Here is an 18,956-nt window from a genome sequence, read left to right on the forward strand (position 1 = left end):
ATTATTCAGCCATAAAAAGGAGTGAGAGTACAGAATGTGTATGAACCTCAAAACATGCTTAAGTGAAAGAAGCCAGAAACAAAGTCACGTGTGACTCCGTTTGTATGAAATATTTAGAGAAGAGAAATCCATAGAGACAAATGCAGATTGGTGGTTACCAGTGACATGGGGAGGAGGAAATAGGGAGAAACTGGTTAATGGGTAAGGAGTTTTACTTTGGAGTGACAGAAGTGTTTTATCACCAGATTGGGAGAGGTGGCTACACAGCATTGTAAACGTACTGAACACCACTGAATTGTTCACTTTATTTTTGTTGTTGTTGTTTGTTTATTTTGACAGAGAGTGCACATGTGAGCGAAGCAGAGAGAGAGGAGAGAGAATCCCAAGCAGGGATTCCTGACAGTAGAGCCCCATGTAGGGCTTGATCTCACAAACCATGAGATCATGACCTGAGCTGAAATCAAGAGTCGGATGCTTAACCAACTGAGCCACCCAGGCGCACTGAATTGTTCACTTTAAAATGGTTAATTCTAGGGGTGCCTGGGTGACTCAGGTCGTGATCTTGCAGATTGTGGGTTCAAGCCCTGCTTCGGGCTCTGTGCTGACAGCTCAGAGCCTGGAACCTGCCTCGGGTTCTGTGTCTCCCTCTCTGTCTCTGCTGCTCCCCCGCTGATGTTCTGTCTCCCTCTCTCTCAAAATAATTAATAACATTTTTAAAAAATGGTTAATTCTAGCTCATGGAATGTCACCTCACTAAATTACTCAAAAAATAGTTGGAGCATAACTTTTTCATTAATAAAAAGTTTATAGTTAGATGAATAAATGTGTAGATATGGAAATCACTATAGGAATGAATCCCTAAATATAAGTGGAATTTTAAGAATGACCTGCACCAGGATGTAACAGTGGTGAAAAGGCTTTTGAGAAGCATGAACGATTTGGGAATAAAGTATGCTTCAGTAATTGTTTCAAGTGGCTATATGGTTTTTATTCATTGTTTTTTAGTTATCAAATAAAATAGCAGTTCTAAAAAGGGACAGATTCTGATTTTCAGAATGTAAAGAGTTAACCTGGATTCAGGGAGGAAAACTTTCAGTCTCCCAACAGCAAAACTGTTAACTGTGAAGAACAGAATGACTTGTAAAGAAAATTGAATGTCAGAGAAATAATTAAACTCTACTTTATGTAAAAACATTCACCAATTCTACATTTCCTTAATAATCCTTCACGTGACATACAGGCGTAGCTGATCAGTATAGTGGGCAGTAATGATCCATGGTTACTTATATATTATAAATAAATTTTAATGAGTGTTGAGGTGTGACTGTTCATATTTTTACCAAATACATATTAGGTTTTAAAGAACATGTTAATTATTCAATCTTCTTGCCCCACTCACTGAATTTAATATTTTAGCCTTCTAAAATTGCTGCTAAAAGGCAATATCATGAAGTTGAATTGGAGACATGGTAATCTAGACCAAAACTTGGATACTGTTGGTTATAAATTATTATATTTTTAAAGGTAATATGTGATTTTTGTGGTCTTTTACTTGAAAGAGTTTCTGCCTCTTCATGACTTTGCTTTTCAGTTATACTCATTTTGAAATTTTGTTGTCAGTTTACAATTTCACCCTGTTTCCTTTGTGGACAAAGACAGATTCTTTACTCACCGTAGCTCCTTAACAGTTATTCTGATATAAAACTTGGGAGTTTTTGTCGTGGATTTTGCTTTTGAAACTTAAGTGTTGGCAAAATGTGTGTGGAGTAGAAGCTTAGTAAGTTTTTTTAAAAATGGAAGCATTGGGGGCGCCTGGGTGGCGCAGTCGGTTAAGCGTCCGACTTCAGCCAGGTCACGATCTCGCGGTCTGTGAGTTCGAGCCCCGCGTCGGGCTCTGGGCTGATGGCTCGGAGCCTGGAGCCTGTTTCCGATTCTGTGTCTCCCTCTCTCTCTGCCCCTCCCCCGTTCATGCTCTGTCTCTCTCTGTCCCAAAAATAAATAAAAAACGTTGGAAAAAAAAAAAATTTAAAAATGGAAGCATTGTTTCATAGCTGGGTACTTGGAAGACTTCACTCATAAGTTAATGATGACACGGAAAAGGTTTTGTTATTGCTTTGTTGACTTAAAAGGGAATAGAATCAAACCTTTTATTTCTGACACCTAAACAATATTTTATTTCAGTATTTATCCCTTGAAATAGGAAGGAATAGTGACAGTTGGAAAATACTATACCTGTTTGTTTTAATTCCAAGGTGGGGGTGTGGCGGGGAAGTATTGTGTGCTATCACCGCCTTCCTTCTTTTCCCCTGAGTGTTTAAATTCCGCTGTAGAGGGGGAAAGGGTGATAGTGATACCACCTCTACTTCATGCATTTTACTATGAGCCTGAGACCTGGTTCTTCGTTTTAGTAGGCCTTGCTAAAAATCTTTGAGCCTTTACTTCCCCATCTGTCATACTCCTAGAATAAGTACTATTATGAAGATCAAATGAGAGAGAGAGTACAGAGAAGTCTATTATAACGACACTATGCAAATGCTAGTTATTTATTATTCATTCTGTCGTTAAGCATCTTTTGTGTGCAGAGCATGTTATTAGACACAGGAGATACAACAGTGAAAAAGACATTGTCCTTGCACTTACAGAATTTGTGATCTATCAGAGGAGACTGACATGAAACAAAGTATGAGACTAAGGAGAATGAGAAAAGGGTCATTCCCATTCATTTCACAAAGTATTTCCAAAATACTTTTTTTTCTTCTTCTATCGTCATAGACATAAGTTAAATATTTCATTCTCAAGTGTAAGCTTTTGCATCCATGACAGTCCTTGGAACTGTGTGAGGGGAATCTTGATACTTAATCATTGATTTTTGTGAAGACTAAACATGAGGAAAATCATACCTTTAGCAATGAGAAACTCCCTTATTTAATTTGGAGGGGTAGTGTCTAAACTGAAAAGCCAAAGATCATAAATTTATGGAATACTTGGTCCTCAATCTATAGCCAGTGATCAATGAAAACCTTTAATAGATTACTCATATAAACTAAAAAAGAATTGTTCATTAGTATGTAATTAACCTTTGAGTAGCTACAGATGGAATGAAGCAATGGTACAGACAATGCCAAAGTAATTTACTTTTAGACCAGAATAACAGTTTTTTTTCAGCATCTGTCTTACCAAAAATGTTTTACTTTGACTAAAAAAAAAAAAATCATAACATGGTTTATGATGAATGTCTATATAGAATATTTAGGAGAGAGGGCATTTGTGATTTTTTAAATTCTGTGAGATGATACTGTAAAATATGCCAATTTTCATTTTATGTCTGAGAAGAATTAACAGTGTAGCTGTGTTGGTGAGGTTGTGGGCATAAATAAGGAAATTGGGACCTCTGACCAACTTTATATTATTTAAGCAATTTCATTTCACCTTCTTTGGTATTTTTTAACCCTCCCCTGGACATAGAATTACCGTGGTTCTCTCTAGAATAGTACTAAATAGTACTCCGTACTAGGCTGTGTGCTGTACTCTGGGGATACAGAGAGCCAGATAATCCCAATCTGGCAGAGGTGATGAACAAGTAAACCAAAAATTAACAATCCTGGTGTGGTGAATACTACGTAAATGCGCACACGTATGTATATATGGCTCTGGGAACACAGAAATGGACTCCTAACTTATTTTCCTATCCAAATTTATACTGAGTGGACTCTTAAAGATGAGTGAAAAAATTAGCAAGATGAGAAAAAGGAGAGGAAAGCTTTTCTAGGTAGAGAAAATAGTGTGTATTCACAAGAACTTCAGTTTGTGTAGTTCAGAACAATTAAGTATTTTTTTTCATAGGTTCAAACTAATGTGAAAGGGTGGTCACAGGTACCTGATTATAAGAGATTATTATAAGATTATACTATATATTCTGGGCTAAAAATACATATCCAACCCTATTTCATATTACAGAAATTAATGAGAGAAACTTATTAGACATGGATCTCAAAATCAAGCTGATGCAGCAGGGAGGGAGGAATTTTGGATAATATATATTAGGTTCTTCATAACGTGGTTTCTCGTGCTTGGTGTCATTAATAAAGAGCTATAATTTATAGTATTGACGCTGATGACTGCAGTATTACAGAGAAATGAGTTTTCTAATAAGCAGCTTATTTTTTTTAAGTGAAACTAAAAATTTCCCTCTTATATTTTCATCACCATACACCCATTCTTGTCTCAAATACAATATTTTAAACACAATTTAGCCTTTTAATGTTCCGAGTTATTGTGAGCATCAATTTTTGTTCTGTGCTTTAATGCATTGTTGCAATTTGTTGTTGTGGGGGTGCGAGAAACTATTTGGCCCAAGAGACTTGCTTAAGTTTCATTCTTTGGATTTTTATATTTCTGTCATTGATCAGTTAATAGGATCTAATGAGTCTACTTGCTTAAGTTTCATTCTTTGGATTTTTATATTTCTGTCATTGATCAGTTAATAGGATCTAATGAGTCTAATCTTCTAAATAATTCTACATTCAGCTTCCTGGTTAAGAGACCAAGGGGTGGAAAACAAAGTTCCTGAGCTTTTACGTACACATGCTTGTTATATTTCTTTATTTAACTTCGGGTTACTTAAGGGTAATGTGAGTCCAAATAAGTAGATGTGTTTGTAAATTAAGTTTTCCTACCATTTTATTAAATTCATATTATGACTCACTCTGGAGTATTGGTAATTATCACTAACTTCTGCATCTTTAATATTTGGGGGTGACCCAAGGGAATTAAATGGACTCCCTTAATTTGGAACTTTTTAATATAGAATCTACCAGATTAACGCCTCCAAAACAAAGGCTGTGAAGTGCTCATTTTTAAATAAGGACTAGGACAAATCACCATTAATTTATCAGATTTAAATTTAGATGTGTACAGATTACCTAGATCAAGGGCAACTAAGTCATCTAGATATTATATCTACTATCATTGGTTCCGTGTCCAACACAGTGCTTTGTTGCATTTTAGGTATCCATGATTCTTTGATTATTGTGGTTTCTTCTGTGGAGGCTTTCATAGTTTCCAGAAAACCAGAAACTTGCTTAATTGAGTTTCCAGGATAAATTTTTCACTTTCAAGTGAACAGAGACAGTGAACATTCATTCTGACTCCCTTGATGTTTCTAATTTTTCAGATAATCAAAAGAGCATGCAACATAACTAAAAAATACCTTCTGCAGGTTACCTGTAATATATAAGCAGTCCCAAGGCAAATGGTAACATAAAAACTTTGAAATATGTTATCCAGTCATGTTGTTACCTCATTTAAATTTTTATAGAAGTTGCAGTCTTTGTACAAATGCTAAAATACAAAAACTGATGTGTACTGATTAAGCCTGCTCGAGCAGTGTATTTTATTCCTTGATATTCTGTTAAAGATACCCGATATCCTTAATTTTCACTTGTTATCAGCAGTAAGAAACGTTTAGTCTGATGCTGTTAAGGTACATAAGTTGTTTCTTCTCTAGAGTGAAGTCACCCTGCTGAGAAATGAAGTGGCACAGCTGAAACAGCTTCTTCTGGCTCATAAAGATTGCCCTGTAACCGCCATGCAGAAGAAATCTGGCTATCATAGTGAGTAATGTGCCATCACCTATAGCCTTAGGGTGCGTCGGTGAAATACTGCCAGAGTGAACCACGCTACAGTTAAAAAGACAGAGGCTGCAGTTCTAATACTTAATATTAAATATCAGAACTTCTGCAAGGTTATTATGGAACGGGGAATATACTTTGTAGAATCTAGAGTTTTTGAATTTTCCTGTTTCTAGCCTTTTTTCGAGGGATTACTATACATCAACAAAACAGGTTAATAATTCAAAATATACTGTAAGTACTGATGGTATTTCATCTTCCCAGGGTAACGGTTGGTCTTAGAACGACAGAGTGAAACACTGCTTCTTTTCCAGCCTCCATTGAGTAATTTTTTTTAATTAACTATCTTCGTTTAACAATACATAGTGCCCATTTACAGTATCGGATCCTATTGTTCTTTCTTAAATATCAGCATTGTGCAGTTTTTTTTATTGTTGTGAATCTTTATGTTGAGTCTTTTGGTCATAAAAATGCTACAGTAGAACACTTCTTAACATTATCTGCTTCTAAGTTTCCTCTTACATGTTTTCCCCAAAATGAGATTCTTCTGTTTTTCAGCATTTTAGAGGTTAATTGTGCTTTTTCTTTCTTGTAATGTCCTTCTTTTTTGATAAGATGCACAATATTGGAGCCAGCTGTTACTCTGAATAAATGGCCAATTTTGTCCATCGTACACAAATTTGTAACAAGTAACAGAGCTGGGAAGGCATTAGGCAACATTCATAATATATAACCCACAGCTTTTGTTTTTATGATTTAGTGATATTTCAGGATATTTGTAAATGTGAAGATTGTTTCAACCATATGTATCCACTTCATTTTAATTTGCCAGTGTCAGTAATTCAAAAGAAAGAAACATTTTGTATTGGATGCAAACAGTTCCTCAGGTGCTCACGATAAAACTTAATGGCCACCATCTTTACTTGTAGTCATTGTAAGCAGTTTCATCAGAATGGGCAATATTTTTTAATTTAAAAGATTCAGTAGATTTAGCAACTCTCTATTGCCATATATATTTAGAACATTGATTTTTGTCAGTTTTGAGCAAATAAATCTCAGTCCTTTGATATCTAGTCATTTTCACAGGATGGTGAAACACATTGTGGAGTAAATTGGAACCATATAGAAATATGTTTGGGGTTTGTATTAACAATGATTGCTGCAGGGATGAGGCCATTATGGCTCCCATCTGACTTAACAACATAATTTCTGATAGAAGCTACTGAGTTCAGCATTATGCATCTATGATTTTCTTAACAAGAGAGCACTCTTGAATTTTGATAGTTCAAAAAGAATATACAAATGATTCTATAAAATTAGAAGGAAAATGAATTCTTCAGTTGCATCCAACTAAAAATTTATCTCATCTGCAATTTTTTAATCCCATCAGTTTTATGTCTTATCAAGGTAGCATGTGCACAGCAAAGGCAAGCCGATTTTTCATTTTAAGCAACAATTTATAAAGATATTTTTAAGGTATAAATGTGTGGGTTTATGTGCCATACCCTTAAATAAACTGAAAGTCTAGATTAATAAATTTTTAGGAAATACATATTATGCTAGGTTGTATAGACTGCAGGAAATGAATAACACATTTTTGACGTTTGGAACTATTCCTGCCTTTTTCCTACCTAGTCCTCTAGATAATCAAATGGAAGTAAAATACGGTTTTAGTATAAAATAGTTCTCTTTAGCTCTTGGGAGATAATTGGATTTTGTAGAAATTGTAAAGTAATTTCCGTTTTCAAGTTTGAAGGAGAAAATCTGACTTTTGTTTAGTAGTCAAGGCAGATGGATTGAATAAGTGAGTACTTATATCTTGGAGAAAATGTGGGGAAGTTCACAAATAGTGAACACTATGCATGTCTTAGCACACGGCTATTGCTGATGGTGAACTGTAATAGTAGTTAAGACTTTCAAAACATTTGTGAAGTCAAGGTTTAATAGAAACTAATGAATATTACAAAAATCTTTCAGATAAAGGTGACAGTATAAAAGCACACCACCCTACGGTCTCACTTCTAATTATCAAAGTCCGTGCATCCTAGGATGAAACCCCTCAGGCATGGGAAAACCATGACAGTTGGTCACCTTAAACAGTATAAAACATGAATGAAAATAGGAATATATTTTTGATGTTTGGATTCTATGAAAAATAAAGCACAAGAGTGATCTTATTACCATTAATTCCTATTTTCTAAATCTTGGAGCATAATTAAAATTGTATTATACTTGCTTCTGTAATCTTAAGTGCGAAGGAAACCTTCTTTGGGCCCTAAATGTAATTGAGAGCTTATATTTTCATTAATGAAAATATGTATGAACATAGGTGGAAAACTTCAGAGCGTGAATTGTCAAACACTTGGGGGTTTTTTAGCTTTAAGCAGGGCTGAAAAGGGCTCTGTGAGTGCAGTAAGAACTCTTCTCTTTCTAGTGCTTATGGTTATGTTGGTGATTTTTCTCTCCTCACCTTCCAGAAGTGGACATAGGTGCAGGTATATCCCTTTATAAAGGTATTTTACATATGGAATGTATAATTACGCCATTTATAAATCGGTACCTGGTACTTTGTATAGCCTAAAGATTTGCTTTGCCTGATTCTGAAAGTCTGGAGATCAGCACTTGTCTTTAAAATTTACTGTTTTATGTTGTCATTGCCTGCACTCTGTATTTACATTTCCTTAGACCTCTCATCATAGATCAGCCTCTTTATTTTTAAATTTGTTATTTTGAGAGAGAGAGTGGGTATGGAGGGGCAGGGAGAGAGAGTCTTAAGCAGGCTCCACGCTCAGCTCAACTGTGAGATCGTGACCTGAGCAGAAATCAAGAGCTGGACACTACTGACTGAGCCACCCAGGCACCTTCGCCTCTTGATTTTTGAAAGCTGGTGTATCCCTAGAACTTAACATTGAGAGGAAGGTCCGTTTGTTTTCATATTGAAGAAGAGACGTAAAGGGGACTGTACTCTTGTCAGTTTGAGTGCCATTGCCAGGGTTTGGGTTTCTTGAACACGTAACTGTTCTGTTGGCTATGTAACTGAATTAGAAATATTTTATAACATTTGTTATTGCTTCCTCAGAAAAGGATCCTTTCTACTTTATATAATTTTAAAAGGTTTATTGTGATTTTTTAATTATATCTTGAGGGGTGATTTTGCATTGATAGGAGATTTATAGAGAAGAGGGGATTCTAATTAATACATTTTTAAAAACTGCTTTCCAAAAAATGCATGGATTTGAGGCAAACTTGTCAAAATTCTTTAAGTCCTATATTTCAGAAAACTCTCAAAATGAGTTTCATGTGAACTAAAATCAAGCTGGCCAGGTTTCTCCTCCTCCATCTCCTGCATCACAAATCATGGAATAAGTCCTGCTTCATAGCGTCCACAGTCTTTTAATAATGGACTTTCAGAATAGGCACCTGGCCACCAGTAAGCAGGCCAGTCTGCATTGTCAGATTTGACAGCCCGCTTGTTACCTTTAAGCGCTAAATAAAAATTATTTTAAAGCCAAGTGAAAAGAAAACGAGGGGTTTCTGGGTGGCTCAGTTGGTTAGGCGTCTGACTCTTGGTTTTGGCTCAGGTCATGATCTCACAGTTTGTGAGATCGAGCCCCACATTGGGCTGTTCACTGACAGTGCAGAGCCTGCGTGAGATTCTCTCTCTCCCTCTCTCTGCTCCACCTCAGCTCTGTGTCTCTCAAAATAAATAAACTCTATAAAAAAAAAAAAAAAGTACAAAAGAATACATCCAGTATGATACAATTTTCAGAATGTTCAAAAGTTAAATGCTACTTTCTAGGGATGCATACCTATTTGGTAAAACTTCGAACAAAAAACAAGGTAATGGTTAAAGAGCTATCAGAACAGTGATTACCTTTGATGAGGAGAAGAGCCTCCAGGAAGCATCATTGTTATTGGCGGTGTTCTCTTAAGCTGGGGGCTAGGTTCACAGTTATCATTGGTCCATGTTATCATTCTGTAAGTTACGTACACCGTAACTACCGGTGCGGTGTGCGTATCAGATTTTTCACTAAATGAAATTACTGGATTTGATCCTGTTAAAATGAGAAAGATGTAGGAGATGCATTGTTCAGTCCTAAAAGTTGGTAGATTTTCACAAGTACACAGAATGCCTCTTTCTGAATATCTTCCATTGTAGTTTCTAGAGTTTTATATAATTTGTTATTTGAATCCCAATTAATTCGTGCAGCTCTAACAGCTGGTGGCATTTAGATTCTAAATATTGCTCATTCTCATGTGTATGCATCATTAGAGTCAGGTGTTGTAATCACCCATTGCTGCCATCGATGGAAAGTCAGCCAGAATAAATATAGTTCTAGAGAATGCAGAGGGAGTAATTTGAAAGTGCAATTTGTATGGAAGAATTCATTTTGTTTATGCGTGTGGGTATAAATTTTCTCATCTTTTAATAAGAATGGCATGTAGGCAAACAGACCGGTTGTGTTAAATTGTCGTTACTTGGTAAGGGTCTGATTATATCTGTAAGAGGCTGTCTCCCAAATTCCTACCTGACTTTTCTTAACGCTGTTGAGCAAACACGTCCTCGGCTCGGTTCTGTGAGCTGGGCACGCAGATGCTTCCGTGTGCATGGCGAGGCCTTCATTTGAGCTGCTGCAGGTAAAATCGGAAAGCCACCTTTTGGTTTGCTCAGTTCCAGTCATACCATCGTATCTAAATAACCGCTTTTGTCAAACCCTGACTTTTTACTCTTGTGTGTTGACAACCTGCTGATACATTCTTACAGCTGTTTTTAAGAAACCGTGATTCTTCTTTTTTCCGCTCAGCTGCTGATAAAGACGATAGTTCAGAAGACCTGTCAGTGCCGAGCAGCCCGCACCCTGAAGCTATTCAGCATAGTTCTGTCAGCACATCCAATGGAGTCAGTTCAACCTCCAAGGCCGAAGCTGTGGCCACCTCAGTACTCACACAGATGGCGGACCAGAGTACAGAGCCCGCGCTGTCGCAGATTGTTATGGCTCCTGCCTCCCAGTCACAGCCCTCAGGAAGTTGATTAAAAACCTGCGGTGCGGCAGTTTTAGATACTCATTAGTGACTTCAAAGGGAAATCAAGGAAAGACCGGTTTCCGTTGATGCGAAATCTGTGGTTGTAAATTTTTTTTTTTACTTGAAATTAAATTTGGCTCTAAAGTTGGTGTAGCGGCAGTTGATGATCAGCCTGAACAACAGTTTTTAGTCTCTGGAAAAAGACTGATTTTGCTTTTTTTATAAATATTGTTAGATTTATTAATTTTCTGTGCTCAATGTGTAAATTGTATTATAATTCATTGTGGTTTATTTCACTTTTAATTTGGTGGTGTTTTAATAAATGGGGGTGTTACTGAGTCTCTTCCCACTTCCATTTCTTTTGACCACCTCTTACCCTCAACTGTGATGGTAGTATTGTCATATCATTTATACCAAAGTTCTGCATCGTCCCTGTTGACTTTGTAATGTTAACAAGGTCATAAAGCACTAGCAAGAGAAAGATAGAAATTTGCTTTTAATCTTTTTGCCTTTTATTTTGCACATTATGCAAAAGGAAGAACATTAGAGAACACTTTTTAAGTGAGTGAAACGTGGTAAAAGACATACAGTGCTTTTATGCACCCTCAAACTAAATCAAGGTCATTCGTCGTGCGTTTTCTTTAAGATTTTAGGTAGACGGGAATTTTGGAATCCTCTAACATTTCAAAAGGACTATTTTTCAAGTCTTAAATTCAGTATTTTAAATCCTATGTTTTGAGGCTAATAAAACATGAAATTATATCATCTATGATACAGGGTTATCAGATAGCTAATAATTTTTTGAAATTAGGTTTTGGGTTTTTTTGCAGATTTCAGGTTACAAACTGAGAAGTTTATGCATACTCAAGTATGGTGTGGTTGCCAGAAAAAGCCTAAAAATTACTTAGAAAATTTAAGGCTGTTTGCCCCCATTGTCTTGTACTTGCAAGCTAACTTGTACTTATTCTTGTGAAAGCACTGTCATCTTTTAGTAGCAAATTTTGATAACGTTTCTCGTGGGAAAAAAAAAATCAGTATCTATCTTTAGAACATTGTAATTATAATGTGGGAAGCAAGAGTGCGTGTGAGAGAGAGAGAGCGAGAGAGAGTGTGTGTGTGTGTGTGTATGTGTGTTATGTGTGTATGTTTCTTTCAATAGTTTATGCCAGCAGTCTTTGCTTGAATGTTTAACGATGCCTTCGGTGTGATGCTGGCCGATAGATGATTGCAATTTAAAATGTCATTACTGTGCAGGCTTGGATAACTAACATTCCATGATGTAGTTTGTTTCTGAGGAGATGATTGTAGGTACACTTTTCTCATTATCCAATCATCCGTGGGATACTGAGTTTTCTAATGTGCCATTATCTATTTTTATTCTCCAGTTATGTTCAAGATACAGTACAATATTTTAAAATAGACTAAATTGTGAAAAATAAAGTAGTAGACGTGTGTAAGAAAACTTTGTAAAATAGTTACGAGTCCTACCCAGTAGCAACTTCTGGCATTCGAGCAGGATTCCATTATGTAAATATCTGTAACGCATTTATAATAAGCTGTGTAGTCTGTTCTGCATCTATACTACACTATTTACGAATGTCTCGGTGCCATCTCCTAACGAGACTGACCTTTTAAAAACCTATATCGAATATCCTTGGTAATTCAAGGAACTATCCCACCTGCCTAAGTTCCAAACTGGGAAACATTCAAATTATACAAATGACATTTCAGGACTTTTAAGTATGAAGATAATAGGATTTTTATTGTTTGGCTTATCAAGAGTGAGCGTTTTTAGTTGATAATTCTACTTCTAAATTTTTTTTATTTTTAACTGATTTTGTAATTTAAAGCAATGAATTTCTGATCATGATTTTCTCATAGTTATGCTAAGGAGTTGATCTCAAAGGCACAAAATATGAATTCTGCAAGAAGGCAATTTTCTATTGTAAGTTTGGATGGGTTAGGAAAAGCCTCAACTTTTCACTCTCCTAAGTCCTTCAGTACATTTTTCTTTCATTTTATTATTTATGCAAGTTAAAGTTTTTGGTAACAGGAATTCTTGCAACTGTAAAATAAAACTACATAGATGTAAGAAGTCATGTAAACGGTTAATGAACTTACCAAGGTTAGCAAAACTTTCATTGTAAATCAGTCTGTGCTCAGCAAATGAAAATCATTCTTAGTTGTATAAACACAAATTCCATTTTGACTTTCAGGATGTCGCACTACTTCTGTACCTAGCATTTTGAGTCCTTACATTTGCAATGTTACACAAACTGTACTACTTTCTTTTATGTGCAGTTTGCATGAGTAAACCATCAGAGAATAAATTCTATCTTTAAATTATGTTCATAATTTGCTTGTCCTTACCTCTCTTTCGTAAAGTAACAGCACTTGGTAATATGCTTTCTGCCCCCTTCAGGATGTTTGTTACCTGAGAAGAACCGGATAGTCTTTCTATTTCTGTGATAAAATTCAATCCTCCTTAAAGATGTTTCAACTGCAGGGTGCTCAGGCCGTGTCCTTCTCTGGATTCATTAAGCCCCAGCCAGATACACTGAACTTTTAACTTTTGTCCCCAGCCACGAACATTCTCTCAACGATACCCATACACCAGTCCGCCCACCTCTGGCATCTCTTGGCAACTGCCTGACAAAACATCTTAAACGTAACACGTCCAACGTTATGTGCCAACCATTATAGTTCAGTTACAAGTGTAACACGTCCAGCACTGACTCCTTAGCACCCCCCCCCACCTTCCTGTCAAGTGTGCTTCTCCAGCAGTCTTTCATAAGACACTTGATGACAGCTCCCTTCTTCCAGTTGCTTAAGCCAGGACAACGGTGGTGGTGTCTTTGATTTCTCTCTTCCCACCTCCGAACGGTCAGGAAATGCTGTTGGATTTACCTTCAGAACAATACAGAATTCAACCACTTCTGCCCCTGTACAGTGCTATTGCTCTGTACCGTTATTATCGTTCACCCAGTTTACTGTATCTGCCTAGAAACGGCCTCCTTGCTTCCACCCCTCCTCCTTCAGCCCATCCTCAGTACAACAGCTAGAATGGTACTTTTCAAATTAAATCAGCTTGTGGTGCTCCATCTACTCCAATCCTGGAGCAGCTCGCTGTACTCAGAGCTGAAGTCCATACAGCGGCCTGCAAGATGGTTTGTTCCCCACCCCGGTGCTGTGCTGGCTCTGAACCCCTCTACCTCGTTTTATTCAGTGAGTGAGAGCTACTCAGCGTGTCACTCATTGTTCTGGGCACACGGAATGCACCAGGAGCCCAAACACAAAAATCCGTGCCTTTGTGGATGGAGCTCCTTTCCAAAGAGGGTTGGGGGGGGTAAGTGTTGGGAACCACAATTAACCTAATACAAATGCTAAAAGTGGTCAGTGCTAAGTGAAGAAATTAAAGATGGAGAGCATGTGAATTGATATTTTGGTCTTGTTCAGATTGAGCCAATCTGAAGAGATGCAAAAAAAATCACATGGCTATTTTGTAAGGTACACGTTCTAATGAAGGTACTTAATCTGGATTACATGATATTAGATAAAAGATTTCATGAAGACAAGCTGCTGATACCTAACAAAATTTGACAAAAATATTAAAAGGTCAAACTCATTGTTTGCATTGATTTGTTTCAGAGGACAGGAAAGATGATCTTGTCTCTGGCATGTACTTACTGTTAAATGTAGTGTTATTACTTCTACATCTCAGACTGTAGCGTTTAACACTTGACATTAAGAATTCACTTGTGAGACTATAACTATAGGAGAAATCTGTTTACTTGTAGGCCTTCATTTGTATAAATATACACTTGCACAGACACAGGGAAAAAAATGCCTAGAGAACACAGTTATCCAAAAATTTAGTTCTAAAAGACATTTAGAAGAAAACATTTTCTAGGGGCACCTGCGGCGCTCAGCCGATCAAGCATCCAACTTCGGCTCAGGTCATGATCTCACGGTTAATGAGTTCAAGTCCCACGTTGGGCTCTGGGCCAACAGCTCAGAGCCTGGAGCCTACCTCGGATTCTGTGTCTTCCTCTCTCTGCCCCTCCCCCCACTTATGTGCTCTCTCAAAAATAAACATTTAAAAAGTTAAAAAAATTTTTTAATCTGACATTTTCTAGATTATTTTGACCACAGGATAATGGTTACTTTTGAAGGCAATTCATACCATTTTGTATCTCATGTAGTTATGAGAAATCGTTTCTTTAAACTATTAATAAATACAAATTCTTTTTCTGTAATTCTCTCCTACAGTTAAAAAAAAAAATACAGGTCTTTCCAAGACTAACAACAGACTTCTACATGGGTGCTCATTGAAGCTAAGTATCATGATCCTAGAGAGCTAGCATCTTTCTGTGTAGAGAAAAACCCACACAAAATTTAGAATGACCTTTCTGGAAAAAGCAATCTACCATTTAAATAAGTGGTGAGTTGCCAATTCCATGTATTGCCATAGGAAAAGCACAGTCAGTGAAAATGTTTCAAAATCAAAGGATTTATTCTGAAATAACAAAGGCCACGTGACATTGAAGCCTACAATAAAAAATATATGCATAGTTTTATTCTATTGTAGCAGTCTAAAGTACAAAATCAAATGTTAATAGTAAAATAAATTATCAAATGTGTCACAGCACTCTAGAAGGGTTTCGTTATTCAATAACGGGACAGTGAGTTGCATCTTTTATCGAATGCACATGCAAATTTTTCCAGTGGCTTTCTGAGAAGAGGAAGTCATTAGTATATGGTCATGATCACAATGCCTTCCTTTGCCTCTTTATTTTGCATTAAATTTTAAATGTAAAGCAATTCCTTCAGCTAGAATGTGTTTAACAAAATGGTTGCCATGGTTTTATCATTACCTCAATTATTTGGGAAGCATTTTTAACTATGTCCATTATGTCGAATAAAGGTTGGTTTGCTTTATTCACTTACATTAGGTTTTGCATCCCCCACCAAAAGAATGCTCTCCCAAGGAGGAGTTAAGGTGACGGAGCAGCGTGGAGACCCTGAGCTTGTCTGGTCCCTGAAACACAGCTAGAGCAGTGCCAAACAATTTTGAACCCTAGGAAACTGATCTGAGGATTAACACAACAATCTGCATAACTTAAGCCATAGAATTTGGTAGGTACATGGTACAGAGAGGTGAACTGGGGGAGAGGAAAGCTGCAGAGGGAAGGGAGGTGTTTTTGGCAGAGAGAGGACAGAGCAAGGGGGAGAGTGTAGTGTATCGTGATGGTGCGACAAAAGCATTCCCCAAAGCTACCTGGAGAGAGACACAGAGAGAGAGTGAAAACACAGCCTGAGACTGAACAAGAAATCTGTTCCCAAAACCATTGATGGGGAGAAAGGAGAGGGTTTCAACACCACCAGGATTCTATAAACAGGGGAGTGCAGAGCCTGAAGTTCCGGACCTCAGTGCTGGGCAGTGCTCTGGTGAGGAAGCATGGTGGATGCCCAGGAGCAGGCAGAGCAACCTGAGGGGGTATGTGTGCCACACAGAAGCAGTTCCCCTACTTGGAGTGCATTTGGTAGAGGCCATACAGCCTCCCCATAGGCAAAGGTCCCAGTGAACTCTGAAGAGCAGCCATGTTTGCTGGTATTGGGATAAAAACACCAGAGTACAGTGAAACCTAGCAACAGCTGTATGTTGTAATTTGCCATTATCTCAACCCCTGCCGTTGCACAATCACCCAAACGTTTCTGGGGCAAGCCGGCACCTGGCCATTGCTTAGCAAGACCCTCCACCAGAGAGTCGGTGTAGATGGGTCTAAGCCACAGGGGTCTCCGAAGTGTAGGGTTTTGAAACACAACTCCGTCTGAGATAAAACACTGGAAGAAGGTGCTGCCTGGCAAGCGGACAGCTTGGACAGGGACAGGGTAGAGGCGGGGAGTGGACAGAGGCCTGAGACAAAGGAGGGGTGCTTGATCACAGGTCGGTGAGGGCAAAGAGTTCCTGTGCCAGACACTAGGGAGCTGGGTGGAGCCATTTCCACCTCTCTCGTGCTCGCACACGTGCGTACCAGCATGCGCACCACACTGATCCACCCCAGTAAGCTAAGCGGTGCCACTTAGTTGAGAATGGAGCCATTACACCAAGCCCAGCTGCGCCCTCCAACCACATCCCCCAGAAGACCAGCACAAGATACTCCACCTGTTTAGTGTACAGACTATAGAGTGCTCCACAGTTTCAGTTGTAGGGGAAACTGGATATAACTTCATTTGGTTTCATTCTGTTTGCTGGCTCATTTATTTGTTTTCTTTGCTTCTGGTTTTGCTTAAATTGTTTTTTTTTTTTCTCTTTTCTTTCTCTTTCTTGGATACAGAAAGATAAAATACTTTTTTTATTTTTTATTTTTTCTAAATTTTTATTCTATTTCATTTTCTTTATTTTATTTTATAATTCTATTAGTTTTTTTAATTCTTAAATTATTTTCTCACTTTTTTCTTCCCTTTCCCTTTTTTCCTCTATTCTATCAAGCTACTTTCAAAAGCAGACCAAAACACACCTAGGATCTAGCTTCCTTTATTTGATTTTTGTTTTGTTTTTAATTTTTTAATTTTAATTTTATATTTTATTAATTTTTTTCTTCCTCCAAATGACAAGCAAAGGAATTCACCCCAAAAGAAAGAACAGGAAGAAATGACAGCCAGGGGCTTAATCAACACAGATATAAACACGATGTCTGAACCAGAATTTAGAACCACGATAATAAGAATACTCACTGGGGTTTAAAAAAGCATAGAAGGACACCAGAGACTACCTTTCTGTGGAGATAAAATAAATAAAATCTAGTCAGGCTAGAATTAAAAATGCTATAACTGAGATGCAATCTTGAATGGATGCCACAATGGTAAGTTTGGACAAAGCAGAGCAGCGAATTGGGGGTATATATGATAAAATTATGGAGAATAATGAAGCAGAGAAAAAAGAAGGAAACAAAGGCAAAAGGTCATAATACAAGACTTAGAGAACTCAGTGACTTATTAAAAAGGAATAACATCTGAATCACAGGAGTCCCAGAAGATGAGGAGAGAAAACAAGGGGCAGAAGGTTTATGTGAGCAAATTATAGCAGAAAACTTTCCTAATCTGGGGAAGCACACAGACATCAAAATCCAAGAAGCACAGAGAACTCCCATTAGATTCAACAAAACCCGACCATCACCAAGGCATATCATAGTCAAGTTCACAAAATATACAGACAAGGACAGAATCATGAAAGCAGCCAGGGAATAAAAGTCCTTAACCTATAAGGGAAGAGAGATCAGGTTCACAGCAGACCTATCCACAGAAACTTGGCAGGCCAGAAAGGAGTGGTAGGAAATATTCAACATGCTGAATTGAAAAAAATATGCAGTTAAGAGTTCTTTATCCAGCAAGACTGTCATTCAAAATAAAAGGAGAGATAGAGTTTCTCAGACAAAAACTAAAGGAGTTCATAACTACTAAACCAGCCCTGCAAGAAATGTTAAGGGGAACTCTTTGAGTGGAGAAAAGGCAAAATAAAACAAAAAAGACCAAAAGCAATAAAGACTAAAAAGGACCAGAGAACATCACCAGAAACCCCAACTCTACAGGAAACACAGTGGCACTAATATCATGTCTTTCAGGACTCACTCTAAATGTCAATGGACTAAATGCTCCAATCAATATACATAGGTATCAGAATGGATAAGAAAACAAGACCCATCTATATGCTGCTTACAAGAGACTCATTTTAGACCTAAAGACATCTGCAAATTGAAAGTAAGGGGATGAAGAACCATCTATCATGTTAATGGTCATCAAAAAAAAGCTGGAGTAGCCATTCTGATATCAGACAAACTAGATTTTAAAATAAAGATATAACGAGATGAAAAAGGGCATTCTATCATTAAGGGGACTATCCACCAAGAAGATCTAACAATTGTAAATATTTATGCCCCCAACGTGGAACACCCAAATATATAAATCAATTAATCATAAGCCTAAAGAAACACATTGATACTAATACTATAATAAAAGGGGACTTAAACACCCCACTTACAACAATGGACAAATCATCTAAGCAGAAAATCAACAAGGAAACAATGGCACACTGGACCAGATGGACTTAACAAATATATCCAGAACATTTCATCCTAAAGCAGAATACACATTCTTCTCAAGTGCACATGGAACATTCTCCAGAATAGATCACATACTAGGTCACAAATCAGACCTCAACAAATACAAAAAGATCAAGATCAGACCTTGCATATTTTCAGACCACAATGCTATGAAAGTCAAAATCAACCACAAGAAAAA

General features: G+C 37.3%; 1 protein-coding gene across 8 annotated transcripts in view; it reads left to right on the forward strand.

The window, feature by feature from the left end:
• The window catches only part of ATF2 (activating transcription factor 2), an 81,512-nt gene extending 68,511 nt beyond the window's left edge, over positions 1–13,001 (forward strand). For all 8 annotated transcript variants that reach the window (XM_049615994.1, XM_049615999.1, XM_049616000.1 and 5 more), the window contains 2 exons: positions 5,507–5,612; positions 10,436–13,001. In XM_049615994.1, coding sequence (XP_049471951.1) covers positions 5,507–5,612; positions 10,436–10,662 — 333 coding nt within the window. In that variant the 3' untranslated portion in view covers positions 10,663–13,001. The remainder of the gene's footprint in view (positions 1–5,506; positions 5,613–10,435) is intronic.
• The last annotated feature ends 5,955 nt before the right edge of the window (positions 13,002–18,956 follow it).

The sequence above is a fragment of the Panthera uncia genome (genome assembly GCF_023721935.1).
Source record: "Panthera uncia isolate 11264 chromosome C1 unlocalized genomic scaffold, Puncia_PCG_1.0 HiC_scaffold_3, whole genome shotgun sequence".
NCBI lineage: Eukaryota > Metazoa > Chordata > Mammalia > Carnivora > Felidae > Panthera > Panthera uncia.